We start from the raw sequence: 21,864 nt of genomic DNA on the forward strand, positions 1-21,864 counted from the left end.
CGTTCCACGCATTATATTTAAAAAATATAATAGCAAGTATAATTAATGTTCGAATTTATTGATGAGCTTTTAGCTAAGCTTGCAGAGTTCTAATAATAGGATTAAGTTAATTTTTATTATAATTTTTGTAAAATAATATATTTCACCCAATACACTTCATTAAAATTTTTAAATAAAATTCCCAAGAATAGTTTTTGTTAAAATATGCTCAGCTTATTTGTTATATAATAGAAGTGCAGACCCGATGCATAAAATATCCTGCTTTCCCAGTGGTACTGTTCTTGGTTTTCATTCTCTAGGTCGTTGGTTCGATTCTTGCCCTAGCCTGCCTTTTTCGCCTTTTTGGACTCAGTTCATCTTCCTCATTTCTGCGACCATGGATGGAGACCAGCCATCTTCTGCTCGCAGGAAGGTATAAATTTCTATTCGAATTCCGGCAATTCTCTCTCATTTCATTAAACAGGATTCGATTTCAACTCCCAGTGACTTCGATTTCCTCTGGCAGGTAAAGTTCGCTCCGAGATCTCCCCCTACCAGGAAGCCTAAACCAAAGACGCCGAAATCGTAATTCCGCAAAATTCACTGTGAATTTCCACCATTTCCCTTTGAAATCTGTACGAAAATTTTCTGATTATTGTTATTATGGTTGATGCAGTGAAGCTGGAGAAGAAAATGATGGAGAAAGTGCTCAAGCTCGAGCTCTATTGCGTCACATGAGCGTAAGTCTTCCCTGTTCTCTGATTCTGTTATTGTTCTTTGAAAATCTGAGCTTAAAAATCATATCATCATATTCTTACAGACTCTTGGTTCTTGTTCTTATTTTGTATTTGATTCAATTGCCGAGTGCCAGTTTCGAACACGTGACTTGGTTGGTGATTCTTAAATTGCTATCACCATCAAGCCAAAATTTCGAATGGCTCGTTTTTCTTGTTTTGTTAATCTACTTGTTAACTGAAGGCGATAACCGGTTTAATTGCGCGTTTTGGTCGGTAAGAGATTTAGAAAACAGTGACCAAAATTTGCATTCCTGGCTATGCCCAAAACAAATTTGCATATTTGGCCCAAAAAGAAAACAAAGTTATTGAAGTAGATTAAAATCTATAGGAGGAACCTAGCTATTTTCTCATAACGTGAGTTTTGTTGATTATAATTTCCTCCCTAAATTTTAGCTTGATGCAATTTGATCCCTATAACTATAAAATATTAGTCCTCATATTTAAAAAAATAAAATTACATATTGCAAAAAGGTTGGGTGCTAAAATTTTATATAATTAACATTGCATTGAGTTAAAATTTAGGCAGCAAATTTCAACTAAGTCAAAATTATAAGAATTGAACTTTACCAAATCAAAAATTTAAGAATTGAATAACTCTATATTCTAATCAAAACTATAGAAACTAACTAATTTTCGCAATGCCAATTCATCGCAATTGCAAGCAGAACCATCCTCACTCTGAAGGCGGTCTCCAATTTTATTTATTTATTTAGTTTTTCAATATCATGTAGTCTCAAAAAGAAAAAATAAATGCAACCAGATGTGACCTCACGTGATTTTAAGTTCTTACTTTAAATGTATTTATTATTGTATTTATTTTTACATATTCATATGAAACATTGGGGCGTGTTTGGTTGTTTAGCAATAGATCAACCTATTTTCCGACTTTTTTCTCCTTTCTTTCGTAGTTGGTGCTTTATAATATCTTTCTCATGGCTGATAGACTGAGGTGGCAATTCTTAAGATCACTAGGACCCTTTTGATAGGCTTGAGAGAGCATTTTGATGTTTCGTTAAGATGTTCAAAAGAGGGGGAAAAAAAAAAAAGGCATCATGCTAAATAGTTAAGACTTGAATCGTTTTTTTATTTTATTCTTAAATTTCTACTTGTCTCTGGGGATCGATTTGTGCCCCAAAAGAAAGTCAAACCGAAGCATTGTTACAACATGTCTAAAATGATAATTATTAAGGATTATTGAATACTTGTGATTTTTTCTTTGGAAAAAATTGTTGAAAACTTTGAATTGTTAATCAATTCATGACTGTAGAGGATCTAGCTTCGGTAACCTGACCTGAGGCAGCCTTGCTTCTCTCTAGGAATTTGTCCCTTCCTTTTTTTTATTTTTAATTATTAAATTTCAAGGAGAACAATTTTGTGGGAGTGTCAGCTTATATTGAATCTCTGTAATTCCTATGTCAAACAAACATACTTATGGGCTCTATCCTTTTCTTCTTGCTGATATAATACTGATATATTTTCAACCTGGATTTGCAGGAGAGCATCACAAGACGAAGTCCTAAAGTTGAAACAAAAGGTAACGATCTTATTTGTACTTGCGCCTTGCTTGCCACATGATATTTGCAAAGCATGTTCTTACATTAATGATCATATGTTTACCATAATCTTGCATCCCAAATGGTATTTTCTGTTGAGCATGAAGTTTCACTTGATTTTGTTCATCACCTCAAATTTCTTACAGAAAATTGACGTGTACTTATCTGTGCGTCTTTTCCTGTATTAACGAAGTCTGTCGTGGTTTCTTGCCCAGAAGCCAATCTCGATTTCAAGTATCTTTAATTTGTAGTGCAAATAAAAGACACTGAACTGGAACCCAAAAAAAAAAGGAAATAATGGAAAAATAATGGAGTTTGTAGAATAAGCTATGATGTCCTGGTGACTGCAATAGCAAAAATTTACAAGGTTCTCATGCGTGAAAGTTTTGGAGCAGAATGTGTCTGGAAATTTGTGTTGCATATGTTTGTTTTATTTTAGCAATCTTGACTTCTCAATAGAAAGCGTAAATTTATCCTATTAACAAATGGAGTTTATGTTTCAGTTTTAGGTAGGATTTTGAAGAAGCACTAGCCGGTTACTACATATTCTTTTCTTGTCTCTATCTAACTGTATCATCATTTGGCGACATATAAAATATCCCCATTTGCTTAGACTTGATCAATGCACAAGTTCCCTTGAACCTTCTCTAGTGATATTTGGTGACAAGTATATTTTGTGCCTTTTGGAGTTTGAATAGCTTGATATATGTTTGATAACCACTAACCAGAGGTTGTCATGTTCATTTTTCCTTCTACTCTGTGCTTCTGCATCAGAAAGTAAATTCTGATATATCTCTGCATCGTGCATGTTATCTCATGACAGTTGCATGGCCTTATGTGTGATAATTTTTTAGAAGTTCTTGAAAATTAAATAGAGGTAAAGATAACTCCCGGTCTATTTATGGTCTAAGAACAGTAAAAATGCCTCAAGAAGTTTTACTTTTTCCCTCTGAACTCTTCATTTTTACAAAGGAGCTGTTAATTGGCTATTATAATTATAAATATCTCTAAACCATAGTACTAACACCGCAGTTTGACTGGACGAACATTTTTCTATTCTTGAGTAGCTTTCTGAATCTGTGATCAGTTTACAGTTTATAGATAAATTCGCATTACCTTCATCATTGTTTACCTTTGGATTAATTTGACTGAATCCTTATGTTCTCGGTTAAAAATTCCAGCCAATGTGCAAGTTGCATTTGGTCCTGGTGCTAGTTCATCGCCATCCCTACGAACATATGGTAACAGTAAGGGCAAGAATAGAGGTCAAAGCAGCAGTAGCTCATCATCCAGAGTTTCTGGTAATGGGGAAGATGTTTTAACATTGCCTTCAACTGCTGTGGAGAATCAAAATGATGTTTATATGATAGATGCTACTAATGCTGTCACCGATGCATCAGCTAGGAAAACAAATAAAGAATACCGGGAACCATGGGTAAGAAATTGTCATTACTGATCGTTTCTTATCCTATCTACATCTTCCTAAAAAGAGCAAGGTCTAAGCATTTTTTTTTTTTAAAAAAAAAACTGCAGGATTATCAATCTTATTATCCTACCACGCTGCCCTTGAGGAAGCCTAATTCTGGGAACCCAGGTATGCTTTAATCAAATTCAACAAATGATCCATCAATAAAATTCAATTTCGTCAATGAGACTCGATGGAGAACATGATATATCATATCCAAAAAGTACTTGTAATGTGATGGCCAATGAGTTCCCGAGAACATAAAATAATTAATATCAGCAAAACCCTTTTTCAAGTTCTTTCTTAACTAATGAACTATAGATCTACGATGGCATTTCTGATGAATTTATTGAGCTTTGTAACATTGAATTTCGTTTACCTGTTTCTTTTTTCTCTTTTAGAAATTCTTGATGAGCAAGAATTTGGGGAAGCTGCTACTAGTGTAGAATATGATGAAGAAGCTGTTAATAATGCCGCAGAACTTGGTCTCTTGGTTAGTAATCACAATAAAACGTGTTAATATAAATTCTAAGCTCTTTTTTGTGCAGTGCATATCACTGTAAGTATGCATGATAAAATTTCAACAGGATGACAGGGACGGAAAAAAGATGCTTTTGTTTCAGCTCCCTGCTCTGCCATTGGTTAAGCAGCCGGCCAGCGTGAAAGGGAAGGAGAAATTAGGTACATCAGAAGCTTCCATAAAGGGCTGCAATCTGGAAGATTTGTCAGGGGGCTACATGGGCAAAATGCTAGTATACAAGAGTGGAGCAGTTAAATTAAAGCTTGGAGAGAACTTATTTGATGTGAGTTTTACAACTTGGCTCTGAAATTTACATGTGGCATGACCATGGCTAGGGACATACCAAAAAGTTACTCAGCAAAGCTAAGAACAAAATTATCTTTTTTAATTTGATAAAGTAACTGAAGTATAAATGTCTGAGTTGAATATGGTACTAAAATCAGCGTTAAACTCAGCAATTCTTCTCATGGAAAGTAATTAATCAAACTTATTGCTTGAGTTATGAGCATTGATGTTTTGTTCTGTTACACGGATTATGTCTTCGTAGACTGCAAGAATTGATCTATTGTGTCATAGACATGATTGGTTCTTCGTTTACATTTTCTCAGCTTCATGCATCAAGGTTACTTTAATAGATATGCTACGTTGAAGATTCTTATATTGAAAGTCTAAAGTGCTTCATGTTACAACCTATATAGTTAGGGAGCCTAGTTTCACGTGCTACAACCTCAAGATGGTAGTAACAGTTGATAATAACAAACTTAGTAGTTGGTACTATGTATGATGTTTTAGTCACATTATCTTGCTTGATAAACTTTTTCTGGTTAGATTCTTTACATCCATGCACTTGTAGGAAAGGAAAATGTAAAGGGACATTGTTGTGTGTGACTTACATCTTACCTTTCAATCCTCATCTTTTGTCCCCACGATATACCGTATACCTTTACTTCTGTGAATGTAAAGAATCTGAGGACACTGTCTGATTTTACTACTTGAGAGACCATTTTGCTTATCTCTTGAGAACTACACAAAAAGTAGGCACTACGAGGGATCTAAATCCTACTACCGTTGCCAAAGGCCTTGTAATCTAGTGGTGTTGACCCTCCTTTGTAAATGGGAGGTCACGGGTTTAATCCCATTTGTAACATCAGGCCATTTGTGCAGGTGTCTGTTGGTTCAGATTGTTTGTTTGCTCAAGATGTGGTGGCCATGGAAATTGCAGGAAGAAACTGCTGTGTTCTTGGGGAACTTAACAAAAGGGCTGTTGTAACTCCTGATGACTTTGATTGAGCAAGTAGAATCAAATATTGACCTGTTTGAACAAGGAGAATCATAATCTGTAGTTAGTGTGTGCCTATGTGGATACTGGATAGGGTATATTTTAGATGGGTAAATATGTGCCTAGAAATGCTAATTCTGTTGATTCAGTTGCAAGTTGAACTGCTGTAGCTTCTTCCAATTATTGACTTTGTTTTTATTATTTGCAACCATGCGATGAGGAATCTAATTCCCATTTTCAGTATTGCTTTTATGGGAGATTTCATATGTGAATCATGTTTCATTTGTAATGTTCATATTAATTTGAAATTCCTTAATAATTTTTGGTCTTTCATCAATGATTTGACATGATTAAGCACAAGGTTTCAGAGTTGAGTTTGTGGTACTAAACCAGAAAGAGATCTTAGAACCTTCAAAGACACCATTCAAATTAAGATTGAAATTCTTTTTTTTTTTTTTACTTGGTCAAAACTAATTTGACTAATATTAAATTAATTACTTATCAATTTAGTGCCAGCATGATTCTATCTAAATATACATACTTGGCCCCTTTTAAATGTACGTGCTTTAAAAATTAAATAACATGAAAATTAAGTGACTTATAACCATATTTAATGAAATATAAAAGGAAAAGCTCGTGATATAAAATTATTGACATACTTTATAATTAGGACCAAAATTTTTTTTTTTCTAGTTAGATCTACGTGGTATAATTTAATTCAGCTAATTGGACTTCTTTAAATATTCTGTCTCATCAAAGGTGGATCCAAAATTTAACATTAGAAAATTGAAAAACTATTATACATAATTCTTTATATTTTAATTAATGACATATTATATGACACAAATTATTTTAAAAATTATGTTAAAAAAATTATGGAGAATAATATCATGTTAATTAAATTTAACATAACTACAATTTAAATGTAAACTAATTGAAATTGATTTCTTTTTAGTGTTCAATAAAAATATATCATCTAAATAAAAGTTGAGGAGATATATTTTAGATCAGTTGTCGAATCACTCATATGCAATGCAATGCTCACCGCACATGTTAAGAGAAAAACAAGAAAGATTAACAAAAATAAATTAAAGATAAAGTGAAATTGAAAAGTTGAACCAATCTTGACCAAGCATGAGAATTTAATTTAATTGCTGCAGTTCGGATTAAAAATATGTCACTTGATTCCTTTGGTTCTTTATATTTGTCATTTCAAGGTTTTGCAGATAGATTTAAGAATAAACCCATAAATATGTAAAAATGTGGTATGTTTTACTCCTCGGATCCAAAATATATGACATATTTTTAGTGTAATTTACACTATAAAAGGGGTTCTATATGTAGGATTGGAGGAGTACTAAATTTGACCCTCATTTATTTTTGTAAAAACTATTAATGAAAAGAAGAAAAAAAATTGAATTATACGCAACAGTTTACTACAAAAGCGTTAAAAGCACCACTAATTAGTCGAATGACAAAAGAAGAAAAGTATCATTAAATAGTGTTTTAAAGTTAACAAGTAATATGAAATACGTTTTTTCCTTTTATTATGTTTTTTGCAAACCGATCTTCCTTTCTTTTTACCAGACAAACCGATCTTACTTGCTTCTCTTCTCTTCCTTTTTCCTACTGTTTTATATTTGAAAAAGATTGTCCCTTTTCTTATTTATTCTTCTTTCTCTTTCTCCTAAAAATTTCCTATTAATTTTCTTTTCCTTATTCTATGGTACTTCCTTTTCTTTCTTAACAATTACTCTATCCTAAAAATATCATTTTGTCTTGAATAAAAAAAAATCCTATCTCTTTTTTTATAAGTTATAACCTTAATTTTTTTTTTCCCGTTTATCTCTTCTTCTCTTTTCTTTTCCTTTTCGGAAAAAAATTTAAAATGTAGCTTTTTAGGAGCAAAATTAAGGCGCTGGATTTGAAAATAATTTTGATTCGTCATGGCATCCATTTGGCAATTATTTCAGTTATCCTTATCTCCTTAAAATGCAAGCTTAAAGATCAGAATAAATAATTCAAATTTTTTAATTATTTTTTTCTTATTAAAAAACTTTATCTTAGATTCAGCTCCTAAATAATGACATCGTCAGTGTATTTTCTTTTTTAGCCTAATGTTGTTCTTCCTTTTTTTTTTTTCAGTTTCTTTTTACTTTTTATAACAAAACTCAACGAATTTATCTCACTTCTTTCTGATTTTATCTATTTTCATAATATTATCATAAAAATAATTGTACAAAATACAGTATTCACAAAAAAATTTGAAGAAAATAATTTAATTAGTTGATTATAATTTTTTCCTCAATGTTGGAAAAGAAAGAGTTTTTTACTATTTCTATTTCCCCAACTTTTGATTGAATGTAGCACTTAGTGTGTTATGGTAGGCTGTTTCCAATACTGATTATTTTATAAATATAAACTCATTTTTCTAAGTATTTAAAGTAATTAGGTGTAATAATTCACTGAACTGGAGGAACAACTTTAAAATAATGATTGAGATTATATTTGTAACATTTTGAATTTTAAGCCTAGAAGCACTAGAATTAGCTTGGAATTAGTAAGCTACCAAAGCACTTTTGGCAGGAGTTTCAGAAATTTCCTAAAAAGACGAAAGATTTCAAGGACTAAATCGCAAAGTAAGACTTTTCTGGAATCACGAGATAGGCAAGTTAAAGACTTTGATAAAGTCTTGAAGGCTCAAGTATGAGAATTGGATATGATTAAGGGCCAAAGGTTATGCTAAGAACCTCAATGAGATGATTCCTAAGGCTAAACCCAAGTACGGACTTAATTGTAAATTCAGAAAGTTTCGGGCCGAAAAGGACAATAATGGAAAGTAAGTCCAAAAATTCTAGAAAATTTTAGAAAAGTGGGAAATGAGATTCCGAGACCCACATAAGCTTAAAAATGATGAAAATACCCCTAGAGCAAATTGATAAATTTCTTAGGGTTTTGGCTAATTATGAATATTAGCCAAAAGTGAATTATTTAAAATACGAGGAGATCTCAAATAATTGGAGAAAAATGGAAAATAATACTTGAGGAATTATTACAGGTTTTAAAAATAATTTTGTCCCCAGAAAATAAAGATGTTGGTTTTAATAGAATTTAAAACCTATTTATACACTATCTAAGGAAAGTCAAAATAACTGTCTATGAGTTGACTTTTGAGTTTAGAAAAATTTAAAAATTTTGTCAGATTCTCAGAGTCATGGACTTATAGAAAAAATTTGGTCAAGTTTACTTTGAAATAAATTTTATTAAATGTTTTAATGAAAAAACAAAGGGAAGAGCATGATCCCTTTTATACATGTTATATGATGCCATGAGGACTTATTTGTAATAAGGAAAGAGTGTCAGAATATGTCCCAATAGTATGAGGTAAGTCAGGACCTAAAAAAATACAGGACACGGCGTAAAATGACAAGATAGGTAAAGAAATAGTTAAGGGTATGGTTATGCACAAATTTCCTTTCATTTTTCCTTCCTATTTTATTGCCAAATTGATTAAAGGACTTGGAAGGGATTAGATGATTTCTTAGTTGGAAGAAGAATTAAATATTATTTGTAATTAGTACACATGGCAAGTAATTAAGCTAAAAGGCAAGAGATTTGTACACTTAATAGAAGGCTTGGAACGGAGGGTGGAAGATCAAGCACACATGGCAAGAGATCAAGCATGAAGTCATGGGATTGTAAACTTAGAATAGAGTTAAAATGAATGGTTAGATCATGAGCCACATAACCCTCGTACTTTTGATCAATTTCAAGGGCCAAGTTCTAATTAGGGTATTATACATACCATTCCCTCCCATTCATTTCCAGCTAATAGAGGAAAGGGAGGTGGAGATTGAAATCGAAGAAGGTGAAGAGAAAAAGCAAAAGAAACCATGCAAGATCATGTTCTAAGACAATGTATATTTATAGTTTTTGATATAGTTTATTTTGCTATTTGTTTTATCGAGCTTAGCCATTGTTTTGATGGGATTTGGAAACATATGAGATGCTGTCCAAATTTGGATTAGTAGAGGAAAGAATTGATTGAATTTAAATTAAGGATTAAAGGCTAGATGAGGACAAGAATCAAGTGGTTATGTGATGAATTTGCAAGAAACTCCACTTTTCCCTAATTTCTGTAATTTTCAGCCAGAGCCAGAGTTCTTGATAGGGTTGGATTTTGATGATTTTGATGCATGCGTTTAAAATGAAAAATTGTGTAGGATAAAGGCGAGAAAACAAGTTTGGAAGTATTGGAATTGAAAATAGAATTTTGAGTCCCAAGATCCCATGTTTCGGCTAGATCAGTTTTAGTATGGAGGAGTTTGTTTTTGATAATTTTGAACTTGAAAATGGATTCTGTATGCAAAATTATGGGGAATAGCATATAAAATTAATTTTAGAAAGATTAAAATCAAACTCAAAAGTTAGAAGTCAAGATGGTTTAAAGAGAACAAAGTATTGATATTATTTGTTACCATGGCTCTAATAAAGAAATGGCACTGATATGTTGATGTCTTCAGGGTCATGAAACATTAAAGAAAAGAAATGGGAAGGTTGATCAAGCAAGCTTAATGGTTGGAAGTAAAAGGAGCAAGAGAAAGCTTAAAGACAAAAAGTAGTAAACTTGCCCTTATTATGTGCTTGATATGTATGCCTAAGTGTTAATGTTGCTTGATGATGATTTAGAATATGAAAGATTAAATATTGTTCTGTTTCTTATATGTTTCATGGCCATGTGTGAATGAAATATTGAGCATTAAAGCATGCTATTTTATAAGCATGAAAGCACAAACACATGAAACCAAGTATGTCATCCACTTAGTATTTGTTTTGCATACATATTGGGTAATATTTGCTATTGAGATTCTTCTGAATCTCACCCTCCATTGACCAATCCTAATAGGTGTTAATGAGCAAGAAAAAAGATGCATGAAGTGAAAGCAAGTAAGAGGGGAAGAGAATTGAGGAAATATATTACATTACATTATGTAATTTCTATGCCAATGTATGATATGAATATGCCATTGGTATTAGGTAATGTGTAAGAACAATAATGGCATATATAATTGGTTATTATGAGATATGAAAATGACTAGTGCATTGATGGAATGATAATATGTATGAAAAGAATTATGTATTCTTAATGCCAGTTAATGAGATAGTTTACCCTTAAATGAGCCACAAATTTATGATAAAGTAAAAGTGAGGCAAACGATGGAATCTGTCTATGAAATTTGGTATCTTTAAATTACACATTCTAAACTTTAAAACAAGTGGTAGATCACTTAAAATGAATATGTGTGCTAAGAGTTATGACTGCTCAAATTTAAGGCAGAGAAACTGAAAAAGACAGTTTTTACTAAATGGACAGTAAACTTTCATGAATTAATTGTACAAATTGGTAAGGGTTGAACTCAGATTTTTAATTTTTTTCCCCTCTATAGAAAACTGAAAGAGTTTTAAATGGAGACTTAGATCACTTCAATACAATTTTTCTATAATTAATTATAAATTTTCAAAGTTTGACAAAAAATGTAGAATTTACCAGTAAACATTAACTCAAAAAATCAAATATAAGTTTTCAATCTACAGACTTATTCCATGATCTGCTTAAATTGTAATGTTTCCAGACACATATTAAAAGGGGTTTAAAGATAGATGTTTCGGTATTGCACTAATAATATTTATAAATCTATATAAAAGTAGAATTGGTAAGTTGCTTGCTGGCAAAAAAAAGAATTGGTGAGTTGCTTCACTTTTTGACACAGAATATTGCAATCTTATAAAGCCATGTCGTATTATTAAAAAAATTGATAAAATATTAAAATTTTAAAAACCTCAGACGATGACAGCGCCTCTCTTATCGATGACAGCGCCTCTCTTATCGCCTATTATTCTCTCATTATCTTAGCGCCTTTTTTTTTTTTTTGGTATTTCTGAATCATCTCTGACATCATCATGACTTTAGATCATTTTATAATTATTTTTTTAATAATTTGATTTGATTTTTTTTTTTTCCAGTTTTGTGAAAAATGATGCTCTCTCATATCCTAGATACAAAAACTAGTATACAGGTTTATTTTATTTTAAACACAAAATCTCAACTTATTTTATCTTTCAAATTTCTAATTTACTTAAATTTTTCCTATTGATTTTATATTTTAAGGTTCAAGGAAATCAATTTTATTATTTTTAAATAACTAACTTAACTAGTTTTTACTATATATTATTATCTAATTCTTATATTTAAAATCAAATAAATTGTTGAGGTATTTAAATTGTTGAGCAGACCAATGAAACAATTAGTCCAAACCTTTTTTACGGTGAACAACTCATTCGGCCATAATTTATCAATTTTCAAAACCTCTACGTTTTTTTCCCCATAAAATGGCAAATCGTAACTTTTTTGCCTCCATAATCTAATCAAACTATTCCAAAACAACCAATCATGTTCCAACAAATCTTTGTGCATAGAAGAATTTTGGAAATGACTGTACCACACGCCAAATATATGTCAGTAACATTTTAATCTCATGACCTTAGAGCTTTTCTTTATTATTTAACCTTTAGGTTGAGGACTCTCTCGATAATAAAGTTCATAATATTGTTGCATCAATATTTGTTTTTCTTCTATCTTTCTTTGGCACCATATTTAGTTTTCCAATAAGAATTCTATAGTTTGGAAAAGAATTTTCAAAGTCTTTTATATATTTAATTTCAAAATAGAAGGTACTTAATAAGACTTGTCACCTAACAAAAATATGTTCTAATGCAACTCTTCTAACATGTTTTTATAAATACATCTTTGATAAATTTGTAATCAATACTAATTAAATTAATTTGCTAACAACTATAGTTATAAATTTTTTTAGACCTATTTTCTTTTACCAACTTTTAGACCTAATTGTCTCAATAATAATTTTTCAACCACACCAATTAATATCTTACCTCTCAATTTTTGCCATTGTTAGTTTCGGCAATAAGACATTAAGATGTTAAATACTAAGATTATACTTTTCATGTTTCATTTTTTCAAAAAAATTTTAGCTAGTAACTAATATAAGTTAAAATAAATTAACCTGTTTAATTCATTATTCAGGTTAGGTTGTTTGTTTAACTCACTCAATTTATTGTTGTAGGTCTTTAAAAATAAATAAATTAATCTACTCATATTATATAAGATACTATTAGTTTAGTTACAAGATTTTTCATAACACGGCACCCATCTTAATGAGTACTAACCCCTCAAACTATTGAGCACCAAATCATAGTTCCATAACAAGCATAACTCAATCAAAACAATAACCATAAATAATGTGTTCAATTCTACAACTTCTGTTTATACACAAAATCATCCGTAAAATCATTGACAATATTGTCAAGCCCTTTTCACTTGAGTCACGACCATGACTAAAGAAGTTTGTGGTGGAAAGCATGAAGAAAGTCATCAGCTTGTTGGAATAGTGAAGTCTACTCCTTCATATCTCTTCTGAATTGCAAGTTGGAATAAGATAGTCTAACAACAATCTTTGTAATCTTGACTGCCATTTCTTTTTCCTGGGAAAAAGAAAATTAAAGTGTTCCTGAACAACCTGTGATGACATAGGATTTAAAGATGATTTTGGATATTCATGATAATTATTTTTTAATTATCCTTATCTCCTTAGATGCAAGCTTAAAGTTTAAGATTAACTAATCCAAACACTTTTAATCTTATGAACAGTTTTTATATATTGAATTCAGCTCCTAAATCCTAACATCAATAATGTATTTTCTTTTTATTGTTATAATAAAACTCAATGAGTTTATTTTAATTTTCCCGATTTTTTTGTGTGTTTTAAAAGTACTCTTATGTATTTTCATGATGTTATTCTAAAAATAGTTAGACAAAATACAGTGTTCAAAGAAAATCAGTTTAATTGGTTGATTGTACTACTTTTTTTTAAAATCAATATTAGAAAGGAAAGAGCTTGTTTTACTATGTCTATTTTCCCCAAAATCAAATGCAGCAATCGGCGGTTTGTGAGTTATGTTGGGGTGTTTCTGAGAGTTCTCGCCATTTTATAAATATCAATTCAAATTTTCAAATATTTAAAGTAATTATGTGTAATAATTCTCTCGACTACTTCCCTAGTCCTTATTATAAAAACTAATTATGAAGTTAAATTTATTTCTAAATATAAGGTATTAATTTTTTTAATTTCTTATATTTATTATTTTTAAATTACTTATCTATTTCATAAATTGATATATAATATAATTTTATGGCAAACTATTTTAGTAGATCACGTAATATTTATTATAATTAATTTTTTTAAATTTTTTTAATTTATAAAAATAAATTAAGCTTATATATGGAGAAACAGAACAGTAAAAAAGCTTTAAAATAATCATCTAGATCATATTGCCTTCTTTTTTTATTGCACTGTTCAACTCTATGCATCTATATTCTATAATTAAAGTAGAATTGGTAAGTGGCTTTATTTTTGACGCGTGTAGAATATTGCCACCTCAAAAAGCCACGTCATGTTTTATCAAAATTTTTAAACAAAAATTTTTAAACCTCTCAGAGCCTGCCTCTGTTTGACTTTTTCTCTTAGTTTTCTCTTTCATTATCTTCACCAGTCTTTTTCGTTTATTTCTGAATTTTCGCTCCAACCGTGATAACTGCCTATCATTTTATAATCATTTTTAATCAATTGACTTAATTTTTTTTCCTTCCATTTTGAATATTTTATATAATTATTTTAATCGACAACATTCTAAGATAGTGCCATGTTCACTTATTCAAAAAAAAAAAGAAAAAGGTGCCGTGTCATTACATTAGACTTTTTTGATAAGTAAGTCCGTTATTGAGAACTTTATAGTCATTCTGTTGATTTCATATATCAAGAAGATTTTGTTAAGAGAGTGTATCCAACATAAATGATTTAAAACTATATTTTACATAAATCAATTTATATTATTTATTTATAAATAACTAATTTAATTAATTTTTTTAAACATAAGTGAATTAATTATCTAACATTGGAGAATGTTTTGGAGGGATTAATAGGTATTTGTGATCCATTATTGTTGGTAGAAATTCAGTCGGTGAACCATTGAATCAAAGAATTAGTCCAAACTTTTTTATGCCGAACAGCTGATTTGGCGATCCAAAATCATCAATTTTCAAAACGGCTTTGTTTTGGATTAAGGTAATTCAACATTGTAAAATATTTTTTCAAATGCATCTAATATCATAAAATAGTGTATTCAGTACTTTAAAGTATTTTTTTACATGAGTTCGGCACCCTAAATTATATTTTAGTGTATCTAACATTTTAAAATATTCTTTTTAGTGCATCCAACACTCTAAATTTGTTTTTGAGGCACCAGATACCTTAAATTGCTAAGCATAAAATTTCATTAAAGAATACTTTAAGGTATTGGATGCATCTAAAAAAATATTTCAGAGTATCAGATTTGTCACTAGATACTTTAAAGTATTGGATTCATCTTCACTCTCTCTTTGTTTTTTTTTTTTTTTATAATTGAGATGCAAGTTTGTCTTAAAATTTTTTACATTGGAATCTTTGGTATGTGGAACTTTATTTAGTTTCAATTTCACCTCTAAAGCGTTAAAACATGAGTAATGTCATCCTAAATGGACATCTATCATATCAGATCTTATGCCACGTGAGTATGACTTTGCTTTCTCCTTTGGTCATTTTACCCCAAAAGTTTCATAAAAAAGCGATGTGGCCCATGAACTAGAAGTGTCAAAAAAGAGCAATATTGCCCAAATTTAATAGCAAAACAAAAAAAAAAAACATATGAAAGACTGATGAAGATGCAAAAGGAAGTTAAATGATAAAGACTATGAAATATATGATAACTAAACATGAAAAAGAATACGAGGTAAAAGCATATGGTAAGCAACTCTCCACATGATTGTGCTCCCCTTCATATCTTACAGTCAGCATCTTGGGACCATTTTGGGCTCGCTCTACGTGCTTTCTCACTAGGCAACTTTTCATTGCACTTGTAACACCCACAATAATACTTAAAAATTAAATCAGAATAGCATACAAAATTTTATTGCATGATAGAGTTTGAGATTCATGTTTGATTTTGACAAATTCAACTAGTTTGTAGTGATGCTGAAAGAAAAAGGGAATGGATTAATATCAGGTAAGGTGAGCCACTCATCATCTCTGTTATATGCTTCATTCTACATCTTAACCGTCTTTTCGAGGCAAAAATAATCAAAGTACAACTATACAATGTGGCATGCAGTCTGACGTGACAAACATCCATTTAGCCTATCATTAGAGTAGGGCAACATTGCTATTATGTTAACACTTTTGGAGTGACATTGAACCTAAATACCTATAATTCTTATGCAAAAACTTTTAGAATAAAATTACACTTTTATCTTTTTTCCTCGGATGCAATGGAAAATCATAATTTTTTTGGTCCACTATACCCTAGTCAAACTATTCCAAAACTTAACCATTCATATTCCGACAAATTTTGATGGCAAAAAAAAAAAAATTCCGACAAATTTTTGTGTATATAAGAATTTTGGAAATGACTATGCCACACACTAAACATATGCCAATAATTTTCACCCAAAAACAATGCCGATGACATTTTAGACTCATGACTTTGGAGTTTTTCTTTATTATTTAATCCTTAGACTGAGGATTCAATTGATGGCAAAAAAGGAAGGGGGAAAAAAAAGGTTGAGGACTCTATTGATGATAAGGTTAATAAAGCTCTTCCATCAATATTTGCTTTTCGTTTATCTTTCTTTGGCAGGATGTTTACCTTTCCTACAAAGAGAAATCTTTAGTTTTGAAAGGAGTTTATAGAGCTTTATATATATTCAACTTCTAAATAAAATGTACTTAATAAAACTTGTCATCTAGAAAAATGCTTTGAATTTTGATGCAACTAGTTTAACATGTTTTTTCAAAAATATTTTTCATAGATTTACTATCAATTCTGATTAGATTAATTTGCTAACAACTAGTTATAAATTTTAATGCATAACTATCTGGATAATAATTTTCCAACCTTTCCAATTAAAATCTTATCTTTCAAACTATCTCAAATGTAATTTTATGTTCTATATCCTCTTTACCGTTGTTGACCACAAATCATGTTGTACTGTTAGTATTGGTAATGAGGCATTAAAATATCAAATACTAAAATTATACTTTTTATATTTTCATTTTTCTTAAATATTTTAGTACGTAACTGAAGTAGGTTAAAATAAATTAACTTGTATTCATATTAGGTTGGTTAAAGATGGGTCTTTAAACATAAATAGAATAAATAAATCTAGGAAAAATTAGGGAGAAGGACCTACAAAAAGTAATATTTATTGGGAAGGATCTTAAAAAGTGTAATTATTTAGGAGGATCAAATATTAAAATATAATTTTAAGAATATGAAATTACCCCTAACCAAATCTCCTATCTTTCCTCTAACCAATAACTACTACTTTTGAATTTTAAATTAAATCCTTGATTTAATTAAACTATTAAATCTTTAATATCTCATACCGGTACATCTCTCTCTCATTCCTCTTGTTCCTCAACATGGATTCACACCACTAATATTTTTCATTGTCCTATACCAACCGTTGTTAATTCATGGTTTGTGTCATTATAAGATCATTAATAATGACGGTAATATTATATAGACTACGCCAACTAATGCAACGAGTCTAATTGCATCTACATAATATTTGGATATTAATTTTGAGATTCCTTAAGATAATGTGTTAGATAACATTAGTGTCATGATCTATGTGATTTATTAATATTTTTTTGTTGTTAGTATGCTGCTTTTTTTGTTATTTCAATTTTTAAACTTCACATTCACAATTATGTGGTTTATAATTTTTCTTTTGGGGTTTAGTGGTTTACAATCAATTGAGCATAGATGGAGTGAGGTTATAGTTTCGGCTAAATGTATTTTATTTGAACAGTATTTAATTATTTATTGTTATTAGACCTGAAAACTAAGATCATAAAAATATGGATATAAAAGTAAAATAACAGTGCAAAAATATTTTTATTAATGAAAAATAGGTTGTAAAGTTAGTGGTTAGAGAAATTGTAGGAGATTTAGTTGGGGTTATTTTAGTATTTTTAAAATTTATATACTGATATTTGGTCCTCCTAAATAATTATACTTTTTAAGATCCTCCCCAATAAATATAATCTTTTCTTGGTCCTTCTCTCTAATTTTCCCATAAATCTACTAATAAGATAACTGGATAACCTTAGTAGATTGACTCACAAGGTGTTTCATAACACAAAGTCCACCTTACTGAGTTGCTATCAATCCCCCAACATTAATCTAGGACCTTTTTTTTTTTTTTTTTTTTGGTGATACAATCTAGGACTTTAAAATCCACAACAAGCATAACTCAATCAAAATAATAACCATAAATAATGTGTTCAAGTCTGCAACTTCTGTCTATACACAAAATAATCCATCAAACCATTAACAATATAATGTCATGTCGTCAAATTTGTGTCAAACCCTTCTTGCTCGATTCACCACCACCACCAAGAGGACTATGATGGAAAGCATGAAGGAAGTTCTCAGCTTGTCTGTGAAGGGATTAGGTAAGTCTGCTCCTTCATCTCTCTTGTGAACTGCAGGTTGGAACAAATCAGTCACAATCTTTGTAATCTTCTCAATTAACTCCATAAACTTTGCTCTGCAACTGTCAAATATCCACATCACAACATTTGTGGTAGAATGAGACTCACTTCCCACGGAAGTCTCATCTGAACTCTCAGAAACTTGCCCATTATCTGTCAATTTAAAATTCAGATTAGTCATATTGCAATAACCATACATGTATATTTTGATCATCGACAATATAATTATCATTATGATTTGGGGACCCATTTGATTTTCCTTCATTTTTTGCAATGCACCCATGAAAGATGCATAGAAATTTTAAAAACTAACAATAAAACTAGAGTTTCAATTTTTGTCTTATTGATATTATTCCATAAGTTGCCAAATTTTCTTTTCAAGTTGCATTTTTCATTCTATTTTCCATTGTATTACTTTCTATTCTATGTACTAGACAGAACTCAATCAGACCTTCCATGTCAGAAGTGTATGAACAATATCAGACATACATATCCTCTTACAATATATCTTTGGGGCAATTTAACTATTCAATTACTATTTCTGCAATAGCAGCAAGCGTTGTCAATACGAACCCTTCCAAATGTCATCATGCAATAAAGAAAAGTTGGAACCATAACCTCTCTATCATAAGTGAAGCGTGAGATGATTTTCATGCTTACAAATTAGAAATTTTACAGCCTTCAGAAGTTAGCAAGTTCAACTGCTCATTTGGAGCAGTAACATTAGCACAACAGATGACATTATTGAGATAACAAACACTGGAAATGGATATGTTACCCGATGTGTGCATCTTGCTTGAACTGTATTGAATTAAATTTTAAGATTTTTATTTTAAATGAAGCAATATCAAATAATTCTAATAAATTGAAAAGTAAAAATTTGATTAGATTTGGACTGTCCAAAGTCCAAATCAAACCTTAATTCAGCCATAAACATACAATTTAAACTATCTAAAAAAATGAGATAGAAGAGTCATGAAAAAATATTATGATAAAACATATAAACTATTTGGAAACCAACCTGAAGATAATGACTCCCGTAGTTCACGGACAGCTTCATTATTCATAACAGCATCCCAAACTGCTTTGTCAGTTGCCAATGATTTCACCATTTTCTGCAGCAAGATGATCGTTGTGGAAAAGAAATATATTAACAAATTTAAATCATCAGGATCTACAGTTGAAAGAAAAGTGGTTATTTCTCATGATAAACACAATAAAAGTGATCAAACTATATTTTTGTCTATTACAGAGCAGGTTACATATATAACTTTTAATATTTCCCATAGCATGTCTTCAACAGAAAACAGAAGATATAGGTCAGCTAGTGCTACGTTATGGTCAAGAAATTGATTACATTATACGTTCAAACCAACTTCACTTAAGCAGTATATATCAGCTTTGAGATAATAATTTTACTTGATTTAATACACAAATGAATGGAACTTCTTCAGCTTTCCAATCTTATTTTTCATTTTGAACAAGAAAATGCTTGTACTAAGAAGCTTCACTGAGAACAGAGTGAATGCAATGCACCTGGACAGTTGGCTCAGTCTGCAATAATTGAAATGCAGAATAAACCCCATTAAATTCATTATAGCGTCGCATTCTTGTATCATATGGAGACAAAGATGGCTCCATCCAGTCCGTCTCAGATCCATCAGTGGTAACATGTGAACTAGGAATAGTGACATTATCTGACACATCATTCTTCAATCCACAATTATCGTTACTGGGCTGGAAATGTGAGGCAGAACAGAACTCTCTGTATAAAAATATAGAAAATACCGACATCACTGGTTTAAATTTAAAAAGAAGGCAAGTTTACACGATTGGAATGCAGTAGAATTTAGAAAGATGGGTCCACAATAAAATTCTTCCAAGACACCGGAAAAGTTTCGTGCATGCAAAGAAAAAGGATTCCTTTTCATTCTACAAAAAACAAGATATACCATTATACTTCTATCATCATTATCCAACAATAACCATCTTTATTTTTTATCCAAGGACACAAGGGACATGTCTCATCCCCAAAATCAATTTCTTTTTCCATTCTATTTCCCTATTTACTACATTTCCATTTTGGGCACCGAATAAGCCCAACGTAAGAGAAAATGCCAATTCCAAATGCAAGCAAATCTGTCATGCAAAACTGCTCAAAACAACCTAATCAACTACAACAACTGTTCCCATTGAATTAATTGAGGAACTCCTTAAATTTAATCAAGACCTAGACAGAGGCTACACAAATAGGGACAAACAATGATTTCTAATATATCACCAACCCATACTGCTTATTAACTTGGAGCCATGTGAACACTCTGCCTCAAACTACAGCAATGGGGACTTCATAACAATTATATGCAATCAACGCATTCAACACAGACTATGTTATCTCTTAAGGGGCGATTTATTATACAAAATAGAAAGGAATGGAATGAGACATGAAAAGAAAAAAAGTGGTTTTAATGATAAAAATGACCTTTATGTCTCCACTTTGAAGTAATTAAAAAAACAATGCTTCAGTAATGATTACAGAAACGTAATAAACATCAGTATAGGAGGCAGCTATGGCTCTTCCTCAATGATACTAAACAGGGCATAAGTTTACATGTCAATGAAACTTTCAAAATGGACATCCCACGCAGTTATCTAAAATGATAGTGACGCAGTTGAATAGTCTCAAAATGGCCATAATCCAGAGAGGCCTGAACATTATACACTGCCTTCAGCATGCCCATACTAAGATCAATCATTTTATAGCATTTTTAGAAAGAAGCAGCCTCAAAAATTACATTTCTATTCTTGTTCATTTTCTGTTACAGCCCATTCACAGATTTCCATGTAAACATTTTTTTTTTCCTTCCCCAATCTCATTTAGTCCAGGTCTAAAGTATGGATTTATGGTTTCAACGGCACTATTTATTAGTCAAACCACAGACAGAAGTATGACAAAATTCTTCACCACTATCAGGGTGTAAATATTTCCGTCTTGCAGATAGAAAAGACATATAAAGTAGAGAGTTTGTCACTATAATCATTAGAATTGCACGATGATTCCATGGCATGAAGAAAAATGAACAACTCCCATAATTACAAAAGAAGGTTTCTCAGCCAACCATTACAAACAAATTGAACTCAAAAAAGTCAAAAACAAATCATGCCAATAAACGTTAAAGAAAGACAAGCTTACTTTTGAAGAGCAAAGACAGCATCGTCAACCTCCTGCTCAGAAGGAACATTACCCAAAACATAAGCACCAGAAAACCCATTAAAACTCTCATCTTCAAACCCATCTACAGCGACCCAATCAAAATCGTCCCCCTCAAAGGAGGAATAGCTAAAGGGTAAGCCAGACACAGGGTTCTTAGAATGACAATTGACAGGAGAAGACACCGACAGACAGGGTGGGGACTTGGGTGTGCGAGCAGACTTCGAAGTACTGGCAGGGGACGAAGAAGAAAAGGGTTCTTGTATTCCGTTACCAGAAACCCCAACTCTCGTCACTGCCCTCCCCAATGTTCTCAACATACTTCCTCCACCTCCGCCTCCTCCTCCTCGTCCCATGCTTCTCCCAGAGAACATCATTTTGTTATCGCTACT

At 31.0% G+C, this 21,864-nt stretch overlaps 2 protein-coding genes across 2 annotated transcripts; one reads left to right on the top strand and one right to left on the bottom strand.

Annotated features, from left to right (window-relative positions):
- The first annotated feature begins 350 nt into the window (after positions 1-350).
- On the top strand, positions 351-5,888 carry LOC114721684 (DNA-directed RNA polymerase III subunit rpc4). Its single transcript, XM_028907531.1, has 9 exons — positions 351-412; positions 506-564; positions 656-719; positions 2,271-2,310; positions 3,511-3,764; positions 3,863-3,923; positions 4,196-4,287; positions 4,382-4,597; positions 5,479-5,888. Exons 1-9 carry the CDS (start codon positions 377-379, stop codon positions 5,602-5,604), a joined length of 948 nt encoding a protein of 315 aa, XP_028763364.1. The 5' UTR covers positions 351-376; the 3' UTR covers positions 5,605-5,888.
- A 12,006-nt stretch (positions 5,889-17,894) lies between these two features.
- On the bottom strand, positions 17,895-21,864 carry LOC114721685 (uncharacterized). Its single transcript, XM_028907532.1, has 4 exons — positions 21,455-21,864; positions 19,798-20,026; positions 19,283-19,376; positions 17,895-18,414 (listed from the first exon to the last, which is right to left on the bottom strand). The coding sequence occupies exons 1-4, from the start codon at positions 21,847-21,849 to the stop codon at positions 18,131-18,133; spliced, it is 1,002 nt and encodes a 333-aa protein (XP_028763365.1). The 5' UTR covers positions 21,850-21,864; the 3' UTR covers positions 17,895-18,130.

Source organism: Neltuma alba, unplaced genomic scaffold (genome assembly GCF_004799145.2).
Source record: "Neltuma alba isolate B1F8T4 unplaced genomic scaffold, ASM479914v2 tig00012055_pilon, whole genome shotgun sequence".
In the NCBI taxonomy this organism is placed as follows: domain Eukaryota; kingdom Viridiplantae; phylum Streptophyta; class Magnoliopsida; order Fabales; family Fabaceae; genus Neltuma; species Neltuma alba.

Excerpts from the sequence above, each read along its gene's own strand:
- LOC114721684 (XM_028907531.1), top strand. The coding sequence starts at position 377 with ATGGATGGAGACCAGCCATCTTCTGCTCGCAGGAAG. Across the intron at positions 413-505 it reads CATCTTCTGCTCGCAGGAAG|GTAAAGTTCGCTCCGAGATC; the intron begins GTATAAATTTCT and ends TTCCTCTGGCAG. Across the intron at positions 565-655 it reads AAACCAAAGACGCCGAAATC|TGAAGCTGGAGAAGAAAATG; the intron begins GTAATTCCGCAA and ends TGGTTGATGCAG.
- LOC114721685 (XM_028907532.1), bottom strand. The coding sequence starts at position 21,849 with ATGATGTTCTCTGGGAGAAGCATGGGACGAGGAGGAGGAGGCGGAGGT. Across the intron at positions 20,027-21,454 it reads GCTGTCTTTGCTCTTCAAAA|AGAGTTCTGTTCTGCCTCAC; the intron begins GTAAGCTTGTCT and ends ATTTTTATACAG. Across the intron at positions 18,415-19,282 it reads ACGGGAGTCATTATCTTCAG|ATAATGGGCAAGTTTCTGAG; the intron begins GTTGGTTTCCAA and ends TTAAATTGACAG.